Source organism: Phalacrocorax aristotelis, chromosome 7 (genome assembly GCF_949628215.1).
Source record: "Phalacrocorax aristotelis chromosome 7, bGulAri2.1, whole genome shotgun sequence".
Classification (NCBI taxonomy): Eukaryota; Metazoa; Chordata; class Aves; order Suliformes; family Phalacrocoracidae; genus Phalacrocorax; species Phalacrocorax aristotelis.
The window spans coordinates 45,012,589-45,037,993 of NC_134282.1; the positions used below are offsets into that span (position 1 = coordinate 45,012,589).

Sequence of the window (25,405 nt, forward strand, 5' to 3'; positions counted from 1 at the left end):
AGGCAGGTATTCAGCCATCTCCAGGACAACAGGGCTCCATCATGTGTAACGGTTACTTGGGAAGACAAACCCTATAACTCTGAACGTCTCCCCCTTCCCTCTTCCCCCAGCTTTATATGCTGAGCATGATGCCATATAGTGTGGAACATCCTTGGGTCAGCTGTCCCAGCCGTGTCCCCTCCCAGTTTCTTGTGCACCTGGCAGAACATGTGGAGCTGAAAAAGGCCTTGACGAGTGTAAGCACTACTTAGCAACAACGAAAACATCTCTGCATTATCAACACTGTTTTCAGCACAAATCTAAAACATAGTCCTATACTAGCTACTACGAAGAAAAATGCAGCTGAAACCAAGACACAGAGGAAAAGGAAGTAGATCCATGCTGCTTTTTCTTTCCTTTTGTCAGATAGTGTTGGGTAATGTTACCTTTTTGTAAAGTGCTTAGAAGCTGCAGATTGACTTTGCAGTTTTTGTGGTTTGCCTTATTTCTGCCATCTTGCTTGTAATACTCTTTAAGCATAGGTTGGGAAAAACAAAAAGCTCTTCTAAGTCCAGGGTGTGCAGTAAATGATAACAAAGATTGGATTTTTTAATTAAAACAATCTGCCTTGAGACTGCTTTTGGCAACTAATACCTCCTAGAAGGTGGCTTTAAAAATTAATAGATTCTGTACTAAAACTGCTATGCTTTTGCTTTTACTGTTTAAATAACAAAGTTTGTCAGCTGTTACAACTCTAGGATACATGGGAATACAATTTGTGGTCAGGTTACAACATGTTGGCAGTTTATATTTATCTTGCTTGAAAAGATCTAAAATTCAACTTTTATTTGGTACCAGTATGTCCCTGAGTTTTTATCAGGTTTTCTAAAGGAAGGAGAATTGTGCAAATGTGTTTCGTCTTCCAGCTTCTTCTGTCTGAACTTCTGAAATTGTTTGCTAATTACAACCAAATCAAAGGTGTAAATTTTCTGAAAATTGGTGGTTAGGCAAAGTAGGCAAACAAATTAGGACCCCTGATAAGAGAGTGTAGTGTGATCTCCTTCATTTTAGATATTAAAATATCTAAAACCGAAAACCAGTAGGAAACAGGGCCATATTGGCTTTTTTTGGAGCTCCTTGCTTTATGTAATGAGGCCACAGTTATTTGGTGATGCCTGTGGTTATGTATTCTTAGACATTGCTGTGTGCAGAATTAGGTGTTCAGTCAGCATATGCTGTTGCTTTTTCTCCTTTCTACTAGTGTTTTACATTGGATTGCAGTCTAAAACAGAATGGTTGAGTGTAGGTGTATAAATAAAAGTAGAGCTTGGCATTTAGGTACAGAATATAAATGCTCCAGTTTGCTCTTTGTGGGGTTCAGAATTCTGTCTTTATCTAACAGTGTAACAGAGAAATATTTAGTAATTAGTTACAATCCCTTTCAAGTAGTGTTAGCTGTTTCTATTTGTATATAATATAAAATACTGAGAAAATGTAAATTGGATATCGCATGTTTGTTATGATGAAATCCTCTGCTACCTTTGTAGAGCTTTCTGTATAAATGTCACAGTGATGTGATGTGATGCAATGTCAGCAATAGGAGGCAAACCATTTACGTTACTTTACCATCATTCTTACGGTCCTGCTGAATAATGTAAATAAATTCCATTTCAGCATTTCAGTGGTAATAAAGTCTCTTGACCAAATAACCTGATGTACTAAAATTATATTTCATGACTGCACTACAAGATATAAAACTTATCTGGAGGAAAATGGTAAGGGTATTATAATATGAAAGGTACTTCATTCTCCTCAATCAGCTTGAAATCAGGATTTATTTTTTTTTTCCTTCAGTGTCACATTGAAATAGGCACTTTCCCATACAATTCTGCATGAAATTATCATGATAGTTGTTTCTTTGTTTTGTGGTACAGCTTGTTTGCATGTCTTACACTACAGTCTGTTGGTTTATTTCATCTATTGCCTTTCTAAAGTTTCCTAAAAATGATATTGGAAAAAATGTAAATCCTGTGATTTTTTTTTTCCCAACCTTCAGCTCAAAAGACATTACATTGTCTTGATCAAAAGAGAACATTTATAAAGGTCCAAGTTCTGTAAGAAATTACTATCTTCTTGCAAGTAAATGAATTTTTATGTTTAAAGGCAGTATGACTTTCAGTGACGTCAGTGTGATCTGAATCCATCATCTTCTGTTTGCATTAGTAGTTTGTTCTAAATTGTAGTTAGTGCATTAGAAATGAATATGGCATGAGTCATCTGAACAGCTTGTCAGATTTAGAGGTTAACATCTGAAGATGGCACCCAGTTATAAAATTGAGCAATATATACTTTTCAAAAATTAAAAATCATACTTATGTTTATTGTGAAATAAATTTCTTTGTAACATGTACATCTGAATCTAGCTAAGACCTTGGGAACTGATCTGAGAGAGGAATATGTAGTAGTGGATTAAGTTTGAATGTCTCAACATAATTTAGTTTGTGTAATTGTAAGTTTAAGAAAGAAAAGCTTTTACTTCAAGTTTCTTTACTGCACATTTAGTATACGTAATAAATCAAAGGTCAGCGTATCAGTCAAGACTTTTTCAAGGCAGCATATGACAACTTGATATCTTAGTTTACGTATCTCAAAACAAATGATAATCACTATATGATATAATACAAAACAGTTATATAGTATTCCCCTTTGCAGGAGCCCTGTAAGCTTGTTACATAAAATGTTACATAAATTCTGATTTGGATGATTTTCAGTTGTTCGTTTTGTGTATACATGCTTAGTTTTACCATGAATTGCTTAGTACTTCCAGTTGCAATAGAAAAGATAGGAAATAATCTTAGTAGGTGTGCATTTGTTTGTGAATGGAAATAATTCTGTAGACATTAAGCAGTTTAATCCAGAAATTAATGAACTTCAGAAGGATTAGGAAGACCACTGGACATATTCTTTGCTGAATTGTAGCAAACAAGCTGGACTTGAGAGAGCTGTCCTTAGGGATGCTGTTGTCAGAAGTCTTTGCCAGTTGGTGAGCAGATCAGCAGCCAATGTTTTAACTAGAACTTAATTCTGAAGGCTAGAGTCATGAGTAATCCAGAAGATTCTCTATACATAACTTGGATTTCAAGATGTTAACAGAAATTACCCCCTTAGTTTCATGAAGTCAAGCACATGTCCATGAGTTCACGAAACTTAAATTATTAAAAAACTGTATGGAGAAAAAGTATGTTCAGCCACTTCAAAAACATTGTTATTGGCATGGGAGATGCATCACAGCCTCTTGTTCACGGTAGTATCAATATTTTGGAAATGAGTTGAATTTCTGACTGTGATATTTCCATTTTAAAATGGTCTGAAGGTTGAAAAAAATTATACACTTTAATAATCAGAGGCCAGTTTATGTTTGGGGTTTTTGTCTTGATTATTCGCTGTGAATTTTTGAAATGTTTTGGAATTAAGTCTCTCTCTGATAACAGGGAAGGGAAGAAAAGCTATCATGTTCAGAGCATTGATTGCATGAAGTAGTTTAGTTGTCGTTGAGTTTGAACTAAACATGTTATCCCAGGGGAATGTGGGAATAAAGAAGCAGCTGGGAGTAGCTTGCTTACATTACCTGAAATCTGATTCATTTAGTCAATAATCTACTGAATGGTAATATATTATACTCTTTTCCACATTATTAGTTCCATAGCATTTGTTTACCACATGGTTGAGGTTCAGATGAGTTAGTAATAATGTGGTTACCCATCTATGTCATCTCTGTTACTTGTGCCTGGTTCACATGTATGGTGTCTGGATGCTGTAGCATCTTGCTGGAGGTAGGGAATCTCTCTTTTTCTTTCTTCTCCAGAATTTTCATTTACTGTTTTTTTGTGTGATTGCATGGTCCCGTTTTTTTCTGCCAATATTATGAGGCTGTAGATCCTTTCTTACACAGTGAAAAAAAGGGGAGGGAAGAAGAGGAGAGAATCTTCTGGTTTGGGCAGCATTTGTTCAAACTTGATTTCCCTTCGGATTGGTTTTGCCAACTGGAGAAATTGAATAAACCAGGGTATAATTTGAAACTGGTTTTGTTGCAGATCCAGTGCCTTATGTGCATTAATCTTGTTCTGTGTTCTACTTGAGTGTGTTACAATTCTATATAAGGATTTATTTGACAACATTATCTTTTTGTGGTTTCTAATGGTACTACCGGGAGTGACTAATTTTATAGAAATTGACGCTGACAGAAACCAGGATGGGAGTCTAGGTTGTACCTACTAGCTAAAGTCCCACCCACACTCAATCTGCTTCTTATCAAATTGAGAATATAATTAACTGTGCTTATAAGTATTAAAACTTTCATCAGGGCATTCTGAATTTTAAGGTACCTTTAACATTTGTGATTAGGGCTATCTGACATCTAAATTTAAAAATACCATGTAAAGGGGAAAAAAGCAAACAAACTTTTTTCTTTAACTCTCAGGATTATTTATACGAATGAAAAGTATTTTTGGACAATAAAATCTGTTGGAATGCATACATATGTCCTCATGTGTATACTATGCTATCATGTATAGACTGCATTTATGACACCCTTGGCTGTCTCATCTGTACTTTCCCTATCAATCTCACTCCTCTGGGAATTTTTCAGGCATTCCAAACCCTTAAATATCTTTGAACAGCTGCCTTCAGGAAAAAAAAATCATCATAAAAAAGTTCTCAGTTCCACCATCTGCTTTGCATTTTGTATTGTTAAGCCTCACTCTCTTTTGCAATAAAATAAACCAAACAAAAATACCACACTATCTGAAATTTGAGATACGTATTAATTCTGTTCACAATGATTGTTTAAGAGATGATTTTTTAAAAGAAAAAAGAAATTGCTGAGAAGGTTGTAGTGACAATTTTGTCTTACTTTTGCATTTTCTATGACATGCAATATGTCTGTCCCATGTTCTGAGTTCTGAAAGTCTGTGCTTCAAATTCTGACAGTGTATCTTGGGGGCCTTGCAGGTAATTTTTAGGGAGATTTTTAATTTACTCTTTCGAGCTGAACATTTGGATTCAAGGTCAGCATGATAACTGTATTCAAAGTGATTTCCTCAAGTTCTAAGAATTTTGATAAAAATGAAAGGTCTTTTTTTTTTTTTTAAAATTAAGTCTCTTTCAAAATGTGTTGTGTGCAGAAAAGCGTCCATACTATGCTATTTAAAAAAAAAAAAAATCTTACTGGCAGTGAGTTGGTCTCAGCCACGTAGACTGTTCGGGGCTTTCTGCCCCTAATTAATTCAGTTAAGGGCAGAGTAAGTGTTCAGTAAGTGTCTGTACTGGCTACATGTAAAAACTTTGACCCTGAGGTGATGGGTCGTTTCCCTATTTGAGAGTGTGGAATAGTTGATACAGGATGTCATTAACTCTGTTTGTTTGGGTTTTGTTTGTTGCCTTTTTTTTTTTTTCTGTAGAGATTGTATTTATATAACTGGCCTGTAAAGAAAAATTACTGCTTGGGTGCTTCCCACTGTTTTATTCCTCTTATCATTCATTTCTACTACTGCTATTCAGGAAATCTTAAACTGTTTTTCTAAGTATGGAAATTAAAGAGAGGAAGTTACTTGTCCGAAGCTACTAAATAAGCGAAACGTACTAATAGGGCACTTCTGTTTTAATGCTCCGTTCATCAGACTGTGTGCTTGATATGATTGAGAAAATCCTAAACCATCTTAATGCTAAGAACCATTGTGCTTGCCTCCATCATACGAGCAAATGCAGGCATAAGGACACATCATGTAGATGGGGTTTTGCTGTGGGATTATGTTTGCCTTCCTGAGTCAAAGTCAGGATCTAAGACTTTGTGATTCATTTGTCCAATTGTGTTGCACAAACACATGTTTTATGATAGAGAGAATTCTTTTGTTTCTTCTCTTGAGTTGGAACTCCGTTAAGAATACTCATATAATATAAAAATGCATTGGTTATTATTTTGGAAATAAATTATCTATTAATGATGGAAAGCAATATATATTTACATTGCTCCCACTGTAAAAAGAAAAACAAAATTGAAAGCATTCTAGTTCCATGAAAAAAATTTTATCTGCATAACTTAATTTTTTTTTTTCCTGCTTTTAAGTGGTGGTGATAAAGACTATTTTTTTAACGTAGGCACCTGATGGCAGGTTACATGAGCAATTGTCGATATTGAAATCACAAAACAAAATAGATTATTCTTAAGAGTATCTGTAATGATTATAGCGGGATCACAGGTTCAGCTCTTTTATGTGGTAAATTAATAGAAACAGAGGAGGAGTTGGAAAGAGATGATGACTAGTATCTGAAATTAATTTCCTTGTTTGGACTTCATTCAATTAGAAGATAACCTCGTATCACAGATTTTTATTTAGGGCCAGATTTTAAAATCAAATTGACAATTTCAGGCAGTGCTGTTAGATTTCATATGTGTGTAACTCACTTTGCTACTTAAAATTCTTGAAAAGAGTTGCGTTTAAAAACAAGTCTGTTTATATTGCCTTATATAAGAATCATAAAGTCATTCTCTGATTTTTATTGTTTATTGCTTTAAATCTTACATTAAAGCACTTTGTTTTAAGGCTGGGTTTACCAGTGAGTAGATAGAAATTGCATCAGTATATTAAAAATGAGATAACAAGAAAAAATAATTTTAAGTCCTTTATGAAGGTATTCATTTTATGAAAAGGTAGCTACTGAGAGCAAACAGTTTTCCCTGCATTTGAACACTTGCTGGAAACACTACCTTAAAATAAAAAAATATACCGCAGGTAATTTAAAATTACAGTATTTGATCCCTATGTATTTGGAAGAAAAGCCTGGTAGTTTTTTCTGACTATCTTGGTATAGATAAGCTTAGATTAGTACACTATATGCTTAGTGTTAGCTGTCATTCTACCTCAGGATAACATACTGGACATGGTGTAAAAAGCAATTTTGAAAACTGTCTTGGATCTTTTCTGAAAACGTGAAAATTCACACATTAGTGGGAGAATCTTCACTTGTTTTAACAAAATAAAACATGGTGGCCTCCTCCTAGACATGGTAGAGGAAAAGTTTGCTGATTTTAGCTGACTTAGAATATATAGTATCGTGACAAAAAAAGGCATTCTGTGTAATTTTTTACTTGTGCCAAATATAGTATTATAATTATTGTGATTTACTTTTTAAAATAAATTACATTTCCAAATACTAATGTTTTAAAATACAACATAGGCCTTTAACTCAAGAAGAAATAGCCCATCGTCGTGAACTTGCGAAACGAAGGCATGCAGAAAAATTGGCAGCAAATCAAGGAAAGGAACTGTCAGAAAAGCCCCAAAGTGAAAATTCATCTGAAGTAGCTGAGAACACTGGTGATACAAAAGGTATATAATGCTCTGCTACCTATTTATCTCAGAGGATGTTTAATAGTAGTGTCTAGGTGTTGTCAAGGGGCTGTGTACCTTACAAAGAATCATCCATGTGCCAGTCCAACCAGTTCAATAGATGGAACTGAACGGAGAGTGAGGAGGAATTTGTAAGAAAACTGATAGTTCATAAATGCTGTAATAGTGCCATGGATACCTGTTCCTATAGCCTGAAAATATGCTTGGTCTCAGTACTTTGAGTCAGTGAAGATAGATGATGCTTGAAGGAGATGCTCTGCTGAAAAATAATTTTTACTCTATGTAGAAAGGTATGGTGATTCAGGTTTGTTTAGCTTACTGCTAGAACCTTCTTACGGGCTTGTTACTAGCATACTTTATGCCGATATAACTCCAATTTAAAGATTTTATGAGAGTAACTGTGTCATTAAAACAAAAAAAACCTAAAACAAAGCAAAACAAACAAACAGCTTAAGTAATTGGTACAAAAGCGGTGTATGAGCAACAGGACTGGATTATGAGTTAAAATTGGGCATTCTTTCAGTCTCTTAATGTGTTGCCAGGTGTCATAGGATAATATCTATTTGATTATTTTTCTTCAGATGATGAGGTTTTTATACTTCATATATTTTTCTAACTTTGATTAGGTGAAGAGCAACAGCTCACTGGTCAAGTAGAGATCGTGAACGCAAAGGCAGTGAAACAGGAAGCAGACAACAAGGAGTCTTTCATTGCTTTTGCTAGAGTGTTCAGTGGCATTGTGCAAAGAGGGCAAAAGATCTTTGTTTTAGGACCAAAATATGATCCTGCTGAGTCTTTGCATAAGGTAAGCGGTGACAGTGAACTGCTACCATAACTTGGAATTCTTTTGAAACACTGATGACTTCTTATACGTTGCTCACTCAAAAGATAAAATTAAAGTGCAAGTCAAAAATTCTAAAAAGTATCGAAGTAATTTAGGTAATTGTAGTAATAGCTGATTCTGTCTATAAACTCATTATAAACCTTAATGTTTCCAAAATAGTTTAAGTACAGTGCTGTATTAGCTAACAATAAATCCAGTATGTGCATGCTTCGATTTATGAAGAAAACTTATGAAGGAAAAAACAATGCTTTTGGGGAACGGGAAAGCGGGTAATAGTGTAGAAAAAAAATGATGTTAAATGTTTTGAGATTGTGATCATAGGAGTTCATTACTTATGAATTTACTTTAAAACATTTGTTTTATCAGTGACAATAAAAAGTGAGCTAGGAGTAGTACACACCTAAAAATTACCAAAGAAAGCATTATTTTTTATTTTCTTGGTAACGTTTGCTTGTTCGCCACAAGATTGGATTTTTGGAAGGGGAAAAATGTCTTCAAGTATATGTTGGTTTTTATTATCTAGCTTCTGAAATTAAAATGCTTTAGAATGTTTTTCTTAGCTTTGGAATGCAAGGAGGTTTTGAGGAAGAAGTTTTTATCAGTACTAAGTGATAAGTACCCAACACTGGCTGTTTTACTCTGCGTAGCTGTCATCCCAGTGTTCTGCTACAAATGATCTGCCATTAGTTCCTCATATGACTTGCTGTACATTGGAGAATCTCTACTTGCTAATGGGAAGAGAACTTGAAGATCTTGAAGAAGTACCTGCAGGAAATGTTCTGGGTAAGATGTAACTAGTATTTAATTTCCTAGAGCTCGAATCCTTATATCATCCAAAATACACTGAAATTGTTTTGAAGTGATTAATAATAAGAAAACTTAAATATATGAATGTTTTAGGTATGTTGTGCTTGCAGAAGAATGAAGGCACTCTAATTAAACTGTGATTTCTGTGAACTTTGAATTGTGAGGAGGGAAAAGATGTATGAACAGTAGAAAACTAGGAATTATATGAGCCTGTTATCTTCAGGTTGGAGTGTTGCCAGGTAATCATCGCTGCCTCGAATTGCCAAAGGCAGCACCAAGGTCTCATATTTTATAAATTGCAATTATTATTTGTAATAATTTCCCAACAGTAGGAATTCTGTAATATGACTTCTCTAGTGGTACAGATTATACTAGTTTTATTTATGGGTCTGCTTGAACTGTGGTGCTAAAAATTATTTCTTCTATGGCTGTGGAATATTTTGTGCTTTCTCCACAGGCAAGCTTCTAAGTGACAAGTCATCCTAATCACTGTTATGCTCCTTTTGCTTTGCTCTAGAGTATGAATAGTGTTCTTTGCTTGTTTTGTCCTTCATTTGTCTTTTTTTAATATCAAAAGTAGTGTTTAGAATTTAGAAACTGTAAACTTAAAAAATTATTTGGTTCTCTATTTTTTCATTGTGTGAATGAAAATACATGAATTACAGTAAAAGATAAGATATTTTTCATGTCTATTGTCTGATTTTTAGAAATTTATAGTCAATATAGGGTAAATATGCCATAAATTGAAAACAGGTGAACTGTCAGTGTAGTATTTTGTTAATCTAGGCTGTTAACCATGCTGGTCACTTTTTGCATGGGCCTGGTGTTCAGAACATAAGCAGCCTGGTGAATTAGTTTTATTTAGAAGCTTAATATTTTAAAATTCTGAATTATATCTCATTCTAGTCTGATGCCCAAGTTGACCATTTTCACTACCAAAATGTGTTAAGTATATGGTCTGTTTACTTCAAAACCTGATTAAGAGTTTGGAAAAAAAACCACAAACCCACTCTGCAGTAGAAGTGAACAGATATTGTCTTCGTGCTTGCCAAATAATAAATACTTCTGGAACTGCCTCCTGCAGAGAAAAATATATTGTGAGACTTGTATTATGTCTTTAATGTTAAGAGTTGGACCAAATTTCAAGAAATGCTTTTGTAACCAATTAATTCTAACAAAAAGTTGTGAGTAGTTTCTACTGGTGAAAGCTACTCTTCAGTGGTGTGTAGCTTTTCCATAGAGGAAAGCATATTCGTTGAGTAATATGAAAGTTCTAAATGGTGACACAAGATTTGTCGTATTTTGAAGTATTCATTAGAATTAGAATACTTAGAATTGTCAGAGCTTTTTACCAGATCATAGTCTGTTTATATACTAAAATGAAAACCTGTTTTGTCAAGCTAGAACATACAAGCTCAAGTATATATATATATATGTATTTTTTAATTTGATGTAGTTTTAAAGAGTTTTTAAAACTAAAAGCCCTAAATACCTTCTTGTTCATTTTTCTCCCGTTTCCCTCTAAAGCTGCATTGTTAATTTGCATAAATTCAATGAACACCTTTATTGATTTGATGATGATTTACCACACTCAGGAGAAAATGCAATACATTTATATGAAAGGAATCTGTAATAATGGTGATGCAAGACTTCTATTATTCTAGTTAGTAACAATGATTTCAATTTCAAAGGCCATTTATCTTGCAGCTTTAAAGCATACAAACAGTGATTTCTCTCCAGCCATATAAGGAAATGGCTTGTAGATTATCTAGTAAATTAAGGAAGCTTTTCTGAAAGCTCTGTAGTTTTACTCTGTATAATTAAATTATTGCCATAAGGAATGCACAGTTAATCAGGACTGCCTATTTCCCCTTTCAAACTTGTGGTGTGAGGATTTTGACTTTTTTTTTTTTTTTCTTCAGGGTTTGTGTGTTTTGGGTTTTTTTTTTTGTTGTTGTTTTTTTCTTGCTATTATTTATAGGTTGTTTTTGTACAAGGAAGAATCTGCTTGGTCCTAGTGAGCAGCCTTTTTATTCTTTATACTGGCTTATGCAAAGGTTTAATGGTCAAAGACATGGCTTGATACATGGATTGTTTTACTGAAGATGAAAAGATTTCATCCCTTGTTCCTTGTGTTACTATTTCCTTAAAATACTAATCTCCTTTTAATTGCTAAAAAGCTGAGAAAATATTATAAGAGGAAAAGGTAATGAAGCATGCTGTATTTGAACTACAAAGCTGTCACAAAAAGAACTGAAGAACATCCAGCTGAAAAAGCAATGCTATGTTGCTATCTGCTATGCATAGCCATTCTGGTAAGCTTCAGAAAGGTATTTTCTGGTATTCTGAGTTCATGGAAGTTAGGAGAGAGAGAGACTGCTTTGCATTAGTGAATTTATATTGCAAGTTTACAACTCAAATGTGTTGTCAAAAGTATTTGTCAAAAGCCTTTAAGCAGTATGTCATTTTCAAGTAACGGCAAACACAAAATACTGCCTTCTTCAGCATAGTTGTTTATAATTCACAATTTTTCTTCTTTACAATCTTTGCAACTACTATACTTTTCTTGTAGTCCTTGAGTAGGAGGTGAAATATGATTTAAAACAAATGAGAATGTTCTTGGGGACCACGGATAATAAAGTCTCTGTAATAAATGTTCTTTTAAAAATTATTTGTCAGAATAGTCTATGAAAACAGTAAAATTCTTGTCTCTGGCAAAACCACCTGGTTGTAGAATCTGTAATTTAGAAGCACAATTGGTTTCTCCACTCTGAGAACTAAACAGGAGTATGTGAACAAAACGCCTTCTGAGGAGAGAGTTCTGTCTTATATTTTGCCTTTTTTCCCCCCTGCGCATCTGTTAGAGGTCCTGTGCCACCAGACAGGAAACTATGCTTGGTAACTGGTGCTACTAGGTTCTACTTTGTACTACTTTGATTCAGCAGAGACCTTGCAGGAGGAGAATCTAAGCAGATATGGTTATACTATATTAGGTATGTGCTCTCAGGTTCCAAATGACACTTGTATGTAGTTGAAACTGCTGAATGAAAAACATGACAGTCATTGGAATGGGCCATGAAAAGTACCTTGAGGTTTAACTTGGAAAAAAGTTGATCCAAAAATAAATCATTTATCTCGATGCACTGTTTCAAGAATGGCTTATTTTTCTGTATCATGTCACAGGCCTTTTGAATCGTACGCAGTTGCTGAATTTGAACCTGCCTGTGGTCATCAGCTCTGAGAGTCCTGGCAGTGAGACCCTTGTCTTGCAAATGGTCCACCTGCTTGTCCATATTGCAGTGCTAGCCTTCTCGGTATCGCTCTGTCCTCTCTTAAGGGCCACGTGAACTTCTGTACCGGCTTTACCTGTCTTGCAGTTGGGCTGACACCTCATTATCTTAACAGAAACTGCGTTATCTGTTTTGTAAATTTTAACTGTGTATCAAAATCATGCTTGAATTCCAAATATAGAAGTACTCTCTGCTTGCAAACATTAAATGTGGCAATTATGTATGTGACCTAAATCTGTATCTCAAAATCAGTTGAGATCTTTTGATTCCAACACATCTCAGGCACATTTTGTGCTCACCTTTTGAAAGCTACCTGAGTATCCATTGGAAAGAAAACGTTGTATCATAGACCTTGGATGCAAGTTTATGTGCTGTTTTGAAAATACTGTCCTCCTGTGTCTTTAAGGAGAACAGCAGTACTTGAATATTAAATTCCAAAGACTGCTTGACTGATGTATCATTGCACGTTCTTAGTGACAGTATAATTAACACTGACCTGTGTTTGTATAATCTAGTGCTATGCAAATAAGAAGCTACTGTAATTGCCCTACTCTCTTTAAAGATTTGTCCTCCTTTGCTACTACAAAAATATACTGGAGAAACAAACTTGATGTAAACAATTATCTGGCTATCCAGATGTGTTTAGCTGCTTGAGTTGATTGAGTTCTTGCTGGGACGCTTGCCCATCCCTGCTACCATGCAAGCATCTTCTTCAGACGTGTTGTATTTGGCAGGAATTGAACCCCTGGCTGTAGCATAAAATCCATTGATCTCTAGTTCAGTTACCAGAGCTGCTCTTATTAGGGCTTAGTTTGTCTTACAAAAAGGAGAACTGTAAATGGTCCAGTCATGAAATGTTAATTGATTTAATTTGGATGTGGTATGTAAGTTCTTCTGTTTGCCAAGTAGTGTTAGGTATTGTTTAATAAACTGTAGAGACTGATAATGCAGGTACACAAATAGAAAAATTAACGCTAACATATACAATTTTTCTTTTCAATTTTTTTTAATTAATAAAAGCTGTGGGGAAGCAGTATTTATTATGTCATTTCATGAATGAAAAAATGTTGCTTCTTCACCAGGAGGTGATGTTGCTGTCCTGTAATTAAAGGCAAAATGCCTTTTTTGTTCTATGCAAAAAGGGGGGTTTTAGTAATGAAAACAGTTGTTGGAGGTAGTGTAAAAATGTATTTTAAATAGGCAAAAAGGCATCGTGTTTTTTTGTGATGATGATATGCACAGATGAAAGGCCTAGGATTCCCATACTGGCTATTGATTCTTATTTCTAAGTAATTTAAGCCTATGCTGATGTAAAAACCAAGGAACATGTTTCTGAAAACACTGGTTCAGGTACTTGTGTAAGTGAATAATGTTTTGAGTTTGGTTTTGGGTTTTTGGGGTTTTTGGGGTTTTTTGTTTTTAAACTTGGCTCACTGTCATGTTTTTTCTGAATAAACAATTGAAGGAACATGAAGTGATATATTTTTGTTAACTGGAATAAAATTTATCTCAAGGAATGTTGCGCAGGCACACTCATGCATGTGCATACACGAGTTTAGAATAACATGCATCTTAAAATTGACACGTATACTGCTTTTTATCCACAAGTACCACAACGATAGTCTTGTGTTTGCTAGCATACAAAAACCAGATTTTTCTTAGAGCTGCCTATATTTAAGTGCTTTTTGTGTTTTGTTGAATACTGTCAAACGCAAAGCTTTTCCCTTACCACTACATTTGTAGTGCTTTAGTGTAATGCTCACAGGAGGCTAGGTGATTTCCTGAATGTTTTCAAATGCAGTTAGCTATGTGAATATCAAGTGTTCTACCAGATTAAGAGCATTTATTGCTTTAACTTGCCAAATGATGACGTTAAAAGCAGGAATCTAGAAATCATTTGTGTTGCCAGCTTACTGTGAACTGAGTTCTTACATGACAGACTGCTGTGTACCTTGGTATTTCCATTTCTAAAATGCTTGTTCTCCCATACAGTGTTCTTCATGCCTTAATTATTTATAAAGCACTTACAGGATTCTTGACATGTAAACAATGTGATATGGGAAATGTAGGTGATTACAGATTCATACTTCAGGATTATTTTTTTGTTTGTACCTTTCTGAAGCTAGGTGCCATACACTAGCATGAAGAGCTGGTATGAAGTAGTATAGCTAACCTCATTACAAGGTGTCTAACAAGCATTTTATTCCTTTAGGGCTTCAGTGAACAATTTAGGAGCTTTTAATAAGCAGCCTCTGTTAAGAGCAAAGAGCAGCTGCAAGCAGTGATGCCATTTTAAAGGCCCAGAATGGCTTTCTAGGACTGATGCCAACTAGCAAGCATTACCACCTTCTGTGAAAGCCCTAGGAACAGTCCTGCTGTTGCACCAGCCTTTTATTTCTGTGCAAACATTTGGTGGGCTAATTTCACTCTCTGAATCAGTAATGTGATTATTTTTAAAAAAAAAAAAAAACACACACCAGCCAGCTTGAATTGAAGTGATTCCAGCTGCATGGGCTGTCATCTCAGCATGCTATGATCAGTGAACACAGGAGGGCAGTCTTTCTCAAGAATGTTGCTGAAATTAGCTGAAAAACTGAAAATAGTGAATGAAACAAAGAAAACTCATACCTTTGTCTTCAGTTTTGGAATACTTACAATTTTTATTGCTAACTGCCATCTTATAACCCCAATAAAACAACCTTGCATTTTTAACTAGTTTATAGTAGTCCAGCATTATTCAGGAACGGTATGTAATTGAATGGATTTTGCTATTGAATGATGTTTTATCTCTCTGAACTGTCGAGTTTACCTGACATCATTTTATCTATATTAATTTCCTACCCAATTAATGTTTTATGAATAGTTAAACTGTTGAAAAATTTAAATATGTTCAGGTTGTTTCTTTGAGCTAAAGACATAAGAGTTAATCTGTTCTTTGACCTTTTTCAGTGCTGGAAACTGAAGCCATTTTCTTAACTCTGTTTTTGTTGTAGTGGACTTAGTCCCTTTGCAGTTACTGTTCTTTGCTGTGTGTGGTTCTGACAAGCCGGCTGAGTAATTTGTATTGCTTATTGGGCAGTCTAACATAACATGGTGTGCAGCTAATGAACTAGTATCAAATGTAGTTAGAAGTGTATTTTGCTGATCATCTGATCAAATTCCTTTACCGTGTTTGCCTTACCATTTCTGCTGTTTTATTAGTGATTCCATTTCAGGGGATTTGACTTGACAAAGTTCATTGCAAAAGAAATAAGTGATTCATTACCTTCTTTTCAAATCAATACTAACATATCACTGTAGAGTCAAAAATATGACATGTCTTAAGCCAGAGGTATAGCACTGACATGTGTCTTTATTGACTCCTGCTAAGTTTTTTGGGGGAAGAATACTTTGAATGGTTAATAATTTTCTTATTAAAGCCTTTTTAGGTTGGGTGGTTTTTTAATTCACACTGAATAATTTAAATTGCTTTTTGAATGGCTATATTTTTTCTATTTTTCTGACTGTAGCTTCTTAAGACTATAAACGGAAATCATAAGTGTAGTAATTCTCTCTGAAGAAAACCACTTCTAAATTCTCTAGTGCTTCTGGAATGTTTTCTGCTCTAATTTTCAGGAGTTTATTATGAGATCTTAAAAATGTGATTAGTCTTGCCACTGGAACACAAGGTTTTTTTAAATCAAATTTAAAAATTGAGCTGCACAAGATTATTTAAGCTAAAGTCATAATATATTCATCTGGTCAAAAATGCCTTTAAGTTTGCTCTTGACTACTGTTGGATTATAATGTCAAAAAATTCAAATAATTAAGTTTTTGAGGAAAGGAGAGAATGCAGTGGAACATTCTGTATCAGTTTTAAAGCAACTTTTAGTTATTATAATATCTGTAAAATATGAGATTTCATGTAAATGAAAATTAGATTTCTAAATAGTCTTCCAAATGTGACGCAAGCGCTCCTGATTCTTTGGGGTTTGTATGCAGACAGATACTTGCTGATGCTTGACGTTTCCCCAAATAGTACAGAAGGAAAACTGCCCAGACTTGTTGGTGTTTGTTGTTGCTACTTATATGCTTGTGGGTAGCAGTGGGACTAACAAGAATCAAGACAATTTCATACCATTGCTGCTTAAAGAAACTCACAGCGCAGCAGCAGGCACATGCTCTGCAGCTACTTAATAGAAAAGATTTAGAAATAGACTGGAGAGAGGGTTTGAGGTGCAGGCAGTCGTCTCTGTTTATCACCCCTGTTGTTGCTTCAGAAAGAAGTGATTTTTGGCCTTGGGACTTCAAATTTATTAGATGCCTATTATTACACTAATATACATTGATCAGAATTCAGGGCCAGTGTTACAGGAGACCGACTCCTTTTCCTTGTGAAACGGTGGAGAATTGACTTATGTAGTCATTGCCTCTGGGCAGATGTTATTCAGCCTTTCAGTAACAAACTGTTTGTGGGTTTAAGTCCCAGACACTAGCTGGCTTATCTCCAAAATTTCCAAATCTTCTGTGTGAGTACTGGGTTGGGTGTGATTTTTCAAGTCTCTTTAAAATGAGAGGATAGGGATTTTCCCCAGTATTTGTTACTTTCTTTAGTCAGCATCGATATATTATTTTTAGTCTCTCCCACTATGAAACTGAGTATGTCCATGTATAAATAAAGGGAGAACAGTTATCTACAGAAATAGCCATATTTATTACTTGGCTAATGAACCTCTTATTTATTTTCCAATACTGTAAGAGAGCAAGAGTGTTAAAGTAGTTAGTATCACCGAAGTACAATGGTAATAGAAGTCTTAAGGTGAAGTTTCCAGCTGATTGGCTGAGCTCACATTTGTAATGTTGCGTTTGGGATGTTTTCCAGCATACTGAGGTACATCACAGATGAGTTTGGGAAATTACCTCATGTTTTCATTTGAAAAGCCTGAAAACTATACCCTCCCTCAGTCTGCTTATAAAAATTACTTGGAGCATGCTTTTGTGTTTCGTGTTTTGTATTTTTTTTTAATCCAGTGGCCTCTTTAAAACTAGAATGTCAGTGTTCTTTAGTAGGTGGCAGTTTATAGTATAGCTGTATGCTCTCTCCTTTCTTAGGATGCAGTTCTAATGAGAGTCATCTAACTTGCCTTGATTGGTTGAAAATCTCTACAGAGACTTTAGTATCCATTACTAAATGAGGATCTATGATAGATGAACCAAAGTGACTTTAGTTTTGTACTCAAAGTTGTCAGAATTCCATTTGTAAGACTATCGTGCCTGTTAGTGCTGCTGTGAAATACAGTATGAAGAAGTAGGAAACTTTGTTCCAGGGATGAACTTGGACACTGGGGCACTAGAGTAAATGGCTGAGAGATTCAGCAAGCATGCCCAACTTGAGGAATTAGTGTTTAAGGTTCCATTTTCAACAGAGGTGTAAATTACTTGATTTAACAAGGATCTGTATTTAGATTATATAATTGAACCTTTTATCCCTCCATACAAAATGGTATTAGGCTTGTTTTCCTACTTCTGGATTAAACACGCTGGAGAATTCCCTTTGCAGAAGTTAGTAGAACTAACTGTAGAAGTCAAACTTTCAGAAAGCTGTTTTAAAGGAACACTTCCATTGTATAATATGGCTGTGGGTTTTCTAAAATTCAAACTGAGAACATGCACTGTGATTTCAGGAATCGATACCAAATAATCACTTTAAGCACAAATGAGTTTGAAAATCTATGCCTTATTACATGTAAATTCATGTATAGCAATTCAGACATAAAAAGGACACCATAAATAAAATCCGTTTAGGAATGTGTGCAATTACCAATGCAGAAAAGTTTTATTCTTAAAGCATTTTAAGTTTTGCAGTGTTATTTATGGAAAATACATCTCTCATGCTACTGTGATGGTGTACTTGAATCAGATAGTGACATTTTTGAAAATAAGTGTATACTTTTAGTCGGCTGGCTATTCCTTTAGCTGTTCTGGTCAGGTAAAGTTCAATTTCTGTCAGATGAATTAAGCCTTTCAGCTTCATTGCAAAGGTAGTCAATTCATGCACTAAAAGGTAGATGTAAAATGTAGGTATTTGTCACAGTATCAAGTCATAGTATACTTCAGGGCAGATAACTAAAAAATGTAACTGGAATACTGTTTCACAGGTATCATTTAGGCTAGACTTACTTAAGTGTGGAACTGCAAGGACATTGAAGGGTGTAAAACTTAGATTATATCATGAAACTGTTTGGATAATCTTTGTCATCTGTATCTTAAAGATATGTTTTAGATGTGTGTGCATCTCTTTGCCTAACATAGCTTCTGTCTTGCCAGGCCTCGTATATACTGCTGCTGCTTTATTATTTTGCATTCTCAGTCAGGATGATGTGCTTTTCCTAACACATCCTTAAATAACACAAACTACCTGCCTAGCTGATACTGTTAATGATGCAAAATATTTTCATTTCTAATGTTTACCAGTGCTGAAATAAACCATGTGTAGCTTGGGGTGGGGGTGGGGTGGGGGGAGAAGAAACTTGGATCTAGAAATTACAGTTATCCTCTCTGTGGCCTGTAGGAGGCAGTGAATGAGTGGTAGATGAAAGTAGCTTTTTTAGGCAGCTTAGGCTTTGTTGGTTAAATCTAGTTTGTCATTATTTTTGCATAGTTCTCGACTTCTGAGTAATTTCTCTTAAATCTTACCTTTTTCAGCTTTAGTATATCAGGAAGTTATTCTCTGTATATGTGGTTTTTAGCAATAGAAAATATATAATTCTCTTGAATTTGTAATGTTCTCTATTTCATAAACCCTTTTGCAAGATTATGCCTTTACATGGCTTTGAATAAGGCTTTTCCCCATCTTTATAATTTAAATAAATATCCTGTGAATGAAACACTTCTGAAGAAAAAAATCGGTGGTTTTCTTTGTTTTTCATTGAGTTTGTTTCTCATGACATATGCACAACTGTCTGATAAGGATTATATTTGAAGTTGAATATTAAATGATCTCAATATTCAGAGCATCTGAATTTGTCAAGGAATCATTATAATTAGGGTAGTTATAGAATTGTCATGTAATTTTCCATGTTTCTTTACTGGAAATGGAAATAGGGGCCAGGTAACTTGTTTTATCCTTTAAACTATCGTCTTATTCCCATTTAATGTGAAGCCAGAGGGCACTGTTTTTCATACAATAAAAAAATGTGTAGCTGTTTCAATTTTGGGTGAAGGTCTCACATGGATTCACAGCACTGTCAGCATAGTGAAAACTTTGGATTATGGTTTTTAATGTGCATTTCTTCATGCAGAAAATCTACACATGTTTTGACTCTAAATTGAATTAATCTCAAGGAGTATTCTGAAAGCCAAAAATGTGCAATCAGCATGGTGCCGACTTATTAGCTCAAGTCGGAAATAATGTACTCGTTTCAGAGGCAGTGTAGTGTTAAGTAAAGCCACTGTCATGAAAACATCGGGTTTTTAGCTTCCTTTTTTTTTTTTCTTTGATACTTCCCGTGTCCTGAGAAAAGCTACTCTTTTCTATGAAACAGAGGTGGGAGAATTCTTCTCTCTGAATGTTTCTTTAACTTTCATGGCAACACTAATTGCCTTCTGCACAGAGTAATAGCCAGGCTGTAGAAATGAGGCTGGACCTCCCTCCACTGTCTTTGGAGTGTTAACATGACTCTGAAATCTACCCTTTCCCCTCTAAGTTCCCCGCCCCAAATCTTAGTGTTAACCTCCTGTTTTCTCTTTGGATTCCACCCTTCTCTCTGCCTTTGCATCTGCTATTCTACCTCAGCTTTTTATTTTGATTACCTTAGTTATCCCATGTCAATAAAGTAAGACTATATGAGAATATTTTAATTAACCACAACCTAAGCAAATGCAAAAGCTCCTTTCCTAACTGACGTTGTTTATGCAATATAAACCACTAATCCATGAGGGCAATTTATTTGAATGTGTTTTAAATTCCTGCTAGAGCACTTCCTAATCTTAGCCAGGCCTCCTGTGTAATGGAGAGAGGAGCAGAATACACATTTTCACACCCGCATGTGAAGAAGTGTTTGTCTTATTGTGTAATAGACCTAGTGCCTGTAATAGACAGCATTCTTGCAATAAATACCATCTGTGGTTGTGAAATGCCTCTACTTCTACATTTGAACTAGCCACAAAAGCCTTTCATTACTTTGTATAGTTCTGTTTTGCTTCCATTGTCTGTTTACCAAAAATTTTTTCAAGGAGTTCAGAAAGAGCAAGGAGGGGATTGAAGTGAGGGCATGGGAGTTTGAGCAAGGAAGACTAGTTTGGAATCAATTCTGCACACGACTCCACTGAACATGAACATGGTTGCAGAGAATTGAAATCCTGTATAAGAAATGGGAAGGTTACAAAGTCAAGAGGTTGTTAATGAAGGCTGTGTTTTAGTGAGTTATTTTCTAAATATTTTCCCGAGATTTTGATGTTGTTTCATGCTTCACATTAAATTGCAGAAGTGTTGTGAGGGTTCTTTGGCCTGTATCAGGCTGTGAGTCATGAAGTTGGCTTTGTCCGGCTTGTGAACTGTGGGGGGGAGTTAAGGCAGAGCTATATTTAGGAGTATCAGCTGATGTCCAACTGTGGAGCACTGCTAAACAACAGTATTAAAGGGGCAGCACTGGATAGTTAGGCTCAAACTTTAGATTGTTTGTAGTGTTTATCAACTTAGTAAATAATCGGAAAAGCTGATACTTGCTAGAAATATTCATCTGCAGAGGTTGCAGGCCAAGCAGCAGGAGTTTCAATTCCATTTGTGCTTAACTAGTAATAGCTATTCTAATTTTATTGTGAAAACTGTACGAATTGAAAATAGCAAGTATAGATAAAACTTGTGGTTTCATCTTTCAGGTTTCAAAATCTGGATTTGTAAGAATTTCTTATTTGTAAAGAATTGTGTAGTTCTAGTTATAGGTAGATAAGGGTAATGTTTGAGGGGCTGTTACCATTGAGGATTTTTTTGTCTTTAGAGGCAGAAGAGCTGCTGTCTTTACTTGATTGTATTTTGAAATTTTGGCATTGATACATGGAAACAAATTTAGGTACCTTTTAGCATCTAATTAAGAATAAAAGAAATATGGTTCTTTTCTAGTCTTTCTTGCTCCCTACAACCTAATTCTCTCCAGTGAAGTCTGTTATATATTTGGATAAAATTCAAGCCAGTGATTTTTAAAAAATTAGCCTCCATTTTCCAAGGTTTCTCTTCTTCATAACTGCCACAGACTCCAGCTAGTGGTTTTGTGGGGTTCTGTATTTGGTAACCTTCCTTTGTGCAGGCATGTTTTGGTAGGTAATTTGCCTAATTTGGTAGTGAGCATTGTTTCTGGGCCTGTTTGTGTGAAGACAGTGCGATCGCAAAAGGAAAATTGCAATGAATTTAAGGGCTCCAACTGAGACGTGAGTGAAAGCTTTTCCTAACAGAATGGAGAGATTTCTGTCATCGTAATGAATTTGAAGGAGGCAGGTTTTTCAAAGGCACTTGGTGTTGGTTTAAGCATGCTATTGTTGGCTTGAATGTAGGTAGATCTGAGCCAAGACAACATACTGGTGGGGAAATAGACAAACCACACTTGGAATGTATGAATTATAAAGTTGTTTAAGTTAATGTATGGGGCATAAGTCAGTTTATCAGTTACTGTCATTTTAAGCTTCGTTGGCTAAAGTATCATCATTGCCAACTTTGACAGAAGTCTGTTTTGGTGACTAATTGGATTTCTGAAATATAGTATTGAGCAACAAATATTCATTTAAATACTTGGTGTTTTCCAAGTGTCATGTTGAGATTTGTACAAGTCATGCTTTATGCAGTATTAAAGAACTGGGTCAACCATTGTGAATTGCATGACTGGGAACCCATTAATCTAAATGAAAATGCAAACCTGCTGGTAGGTCTTGTTACATCAGTTATTGCACTTACACGCCAGTAAAGACTTTCAAACTGATCATCCCCCTCTTTAGTCTGCTGGAGCTGTTGAGGACAAGGAAGTTGAAAGCACACGTAATGAATTCTAAAGACAGCCTACATGGTTCATTGATGCAAAGAGCTGTGTGTTGAGAAGCTTTCAAAATGGGACCTAAAAATCTATGGAATCCTGATGGTCACATTTTTTGGAGTTTTTCCACAAAAGACTAATTGTTTTTTGACACTTTCAAAAAGCAAGTTCTCTCAGCAGTGATACTAATAAAGCCTGGATTCCTGTGGACTGGTGTCCTTAAAATCCTCAGCTTCCCTCTAAGCTACGCCTATCCTGCAGTCGTGCGTGTCCCAGTTGGCCAGCCAGGATGCTCATGCTGGTCGCCAGGCAGCTGCTTCCAAGCGGGATATATAATGATTGTGTTTTGCCTGCCCTTTTTTTCAGTGAGCTCACCAATTTTGGTCTCTCTTCAGTACTTAGCCATTGATTTTACATAACTTGTGGAAACTTAATTATATCTGAATCCTCTCCTCTCTCTCACCAGTAAATTTAGTGGAAGTTGACAACATGTTTAATAGTTGTTGAGGGGAGACTGTGAGATTACAGGAATTGTGTTTACTTTGGAAATGAGACTAAAAACATACTCCATTTTTAACAGATTCTTTTGCATACATAATCCCATCAGGAAGTATGACATACTTGTTGGAAGCGTTGCTTCTGAACCAACAAAAACTCATTTAAGTAATCAGCCATTTTTAGCAGAAATGCTTTTAATTTTTGGTAGAAAAGGTTCACCTCCCAGAACTCTTCCAAAGCATTTAAAGCTGATACCTAGCAGTGGCAAATGGCCGCATTGCTTTTGTTCAGAAAAGCAGCTGACATTCTGTGTTTTAAGGTTTTGCTTTGTCTTGAAGCAGCAGCCGAGTCACTGCTGTTGCTTGTGGGTGATACATGATACCGCATCTGTGGACCCTTCTGTTTAGTCAGCAAAACGTTAGCCAGACTGATCCAGTTTCTGAGGGTAGCGGTGGGGCATGGAGACAAATGAACTTGTTTCAGGACCGTGAGGTGTTAGCTCCACTTTCAATGTGGATGGGAGGGAAAAAAGGTCTCTTAACTAGTTTTATAAGATGCTGATTGTTAAACCTATGCTTCTGGTTGGCTTTGCATGCCATAGGAGTTTCACTGTGGTTAATACGTTGATTTGCTTTTTCTTGGACAACATGTCAGAAGCAGTGTCTCTCAGAAATGTATTAATGCTTTCTTAGTTGAGGGAGTGAAAATTGGGTGAGAAGGAAATTTGCCTTTTTATTAGCTTAGTTTTACTCTGGCTTTTTAGTATCCTGAATCGGCTCACCCAGAGTCTGACAAATGCTAGTGCTGCTGCTGGGAGGCCAGAAGTGGGAGCAAGCTTGCTCTTTGTGATGGCAACTGGCTGCTAGATCGTCCTAGCTACGTTTGAGATGGCGTTCTTAGACTATCTTTTGGGTTGGGGTTGCTTTTCCTTTTATTCTCTAATGCAAATGAAGCACTGAGTGACTGGTGTTATTACTGTTGAGAAGGAAATTCAACACTAAGGGTTTTAGAGATGGGAGATGTTAAAGCTCCAAGCTCCCTTCCTGCTATCTTTTGTCAGTATGAGGCTCATGGCAGTTTTTAACAAAGGAGCAATTTTGAGGATGTTATCATTGCATGTACTGATCGGATGTAAATAAAATTAAATCTTTAGTTACTTTTTTGCAAGGGGCATTAAAATGAAGATTAATTCTATTTAATTTCTTTTCTCTGTTTTGGAATAGAGGAACATTTTAAAGCCCAATACAATTATGTGGTCTTCTGCACTAGTCTTAAGAGTTCTCGTGTCTTAGGAATGAACTGCATATTATTTTCCCATTTTCTTCTTGAATAGGAGCTAATAAAAGTTAATATTTTAGGAAGTCAAAGTTATATGGATTACAAATTACAGTAATAACTGTCAGTGATATATTAACTGAAGTAATCAGAAATTAGGGGGAAATGGCAGTCTTTTTTCCTTTCCTTTGGAGAAAAAGGGTTGGGGGGTGAGGAATAGCAGTCTTACTTCTTAGTTTTCTTTTTTTTTTTCCTATTTTAAATAGACATGATTTTGGTATCCTTAATTTACCAGATGCAGACTGCTGGAAATACTTAATGTGAAGCTGACTTGTAAAATTAATGATTTAAATATAGTTCTAATTTTGTGGAAAAATACGATTTTTTTTTTTTTTAATTGCTGTGACAAAAGCCTATTTTAACCTGGACGTCTAACAGAATATTTTCTCCAGAATTTTATCATTTTGTATTTCTTAGGCACTTTTGTCCATGATTAATGTGTGTTTTTGAAATAACTTTCTGGAATTCCATCTTTACTTTTCCCTAAAAATTTGTCACTGTTCACACTAATTTTTATTTCATGTGTTTGAGGCATATCTCCGCCTGATCTGAGATCAGTATTAATGGCCCAGTCATAGGTTTCCATGTAGTAGTAACTTCTTTATTTTTTTTTTTACTTGAATGCATTTTCTGTTTATTTTGGAATTTATGTTGCTATTAAATTGGAGTGCACGATAAATGACTCATTATCAGTAACTTCCTAGGCTGCTGATATAACAAGTGTATTTAACGCATTCCCTGTTCCCTCTCACGCCATCTGTTTGTACACTCATTATATCAAATAGTCCTAATCCAAGGCATTGGAAAGCTGCTTTCTTTTGTTAGAATCTTTCTTCTAATTAATTATTCCCCAAAATATTATTGCTTGTAACTATGAGCTATTCAAAGGTTTCTTTTAGCTTGAAGTCAAATTTTATATTATTCTTTATCTATCTTGAAAATTATTGTATTTAAAATAAACATCAACTTCTGCATAATGTAGACTGAAATGATCCATTATTCGTGGTACTTTGGAACACTTCAAGACATGTTTCCCAAGGCAACAAAATAAGCAAGCAGAAATCACTTGTAGGCAGATGTAATGGGGGGGTTGCCTTTAAAGGAGAGCATTAGGCATTGGGTCAGGTCTTGGAAAATTGAATTTTAATTAGTTACTTGCATGTCTGCAAGTTAAGAGGATAAATGATCAATGACTTAGTAGGGTATTTCCCACCAGATATTGTACACATTTGGTAACTGGTA

General features: G+C 35.3%; 1 protein-coding gene across 1 annotated transcript in view; it reads left to right on the forward strand.

Moving 5' to 3' along the window:
* Positions 1–25,405, forward strand: part of EFL1 (elongation factor like GTPase 1) — an 83,008-nt gene that overhangs the window by 18,256 nt on the left and 39,347 nt on the right. Inside the window, exons 13-15 of the mRNA XM_075100510.1 lie at positions 7,216–7,367; positions 8,015–8,193; positions 8,880–9,015. Coding sequence (XP_074956611.1) covers positions 7,216–7,367; positions 8,015–8,193; positions 8,880–9,015 — 467 coding nt within the window. The remainder of the gene's footprint in view (positions 1–7,215; positions 7,368–8,014; positions 8,194–8,879; positions 9,016–25,405) is intronic.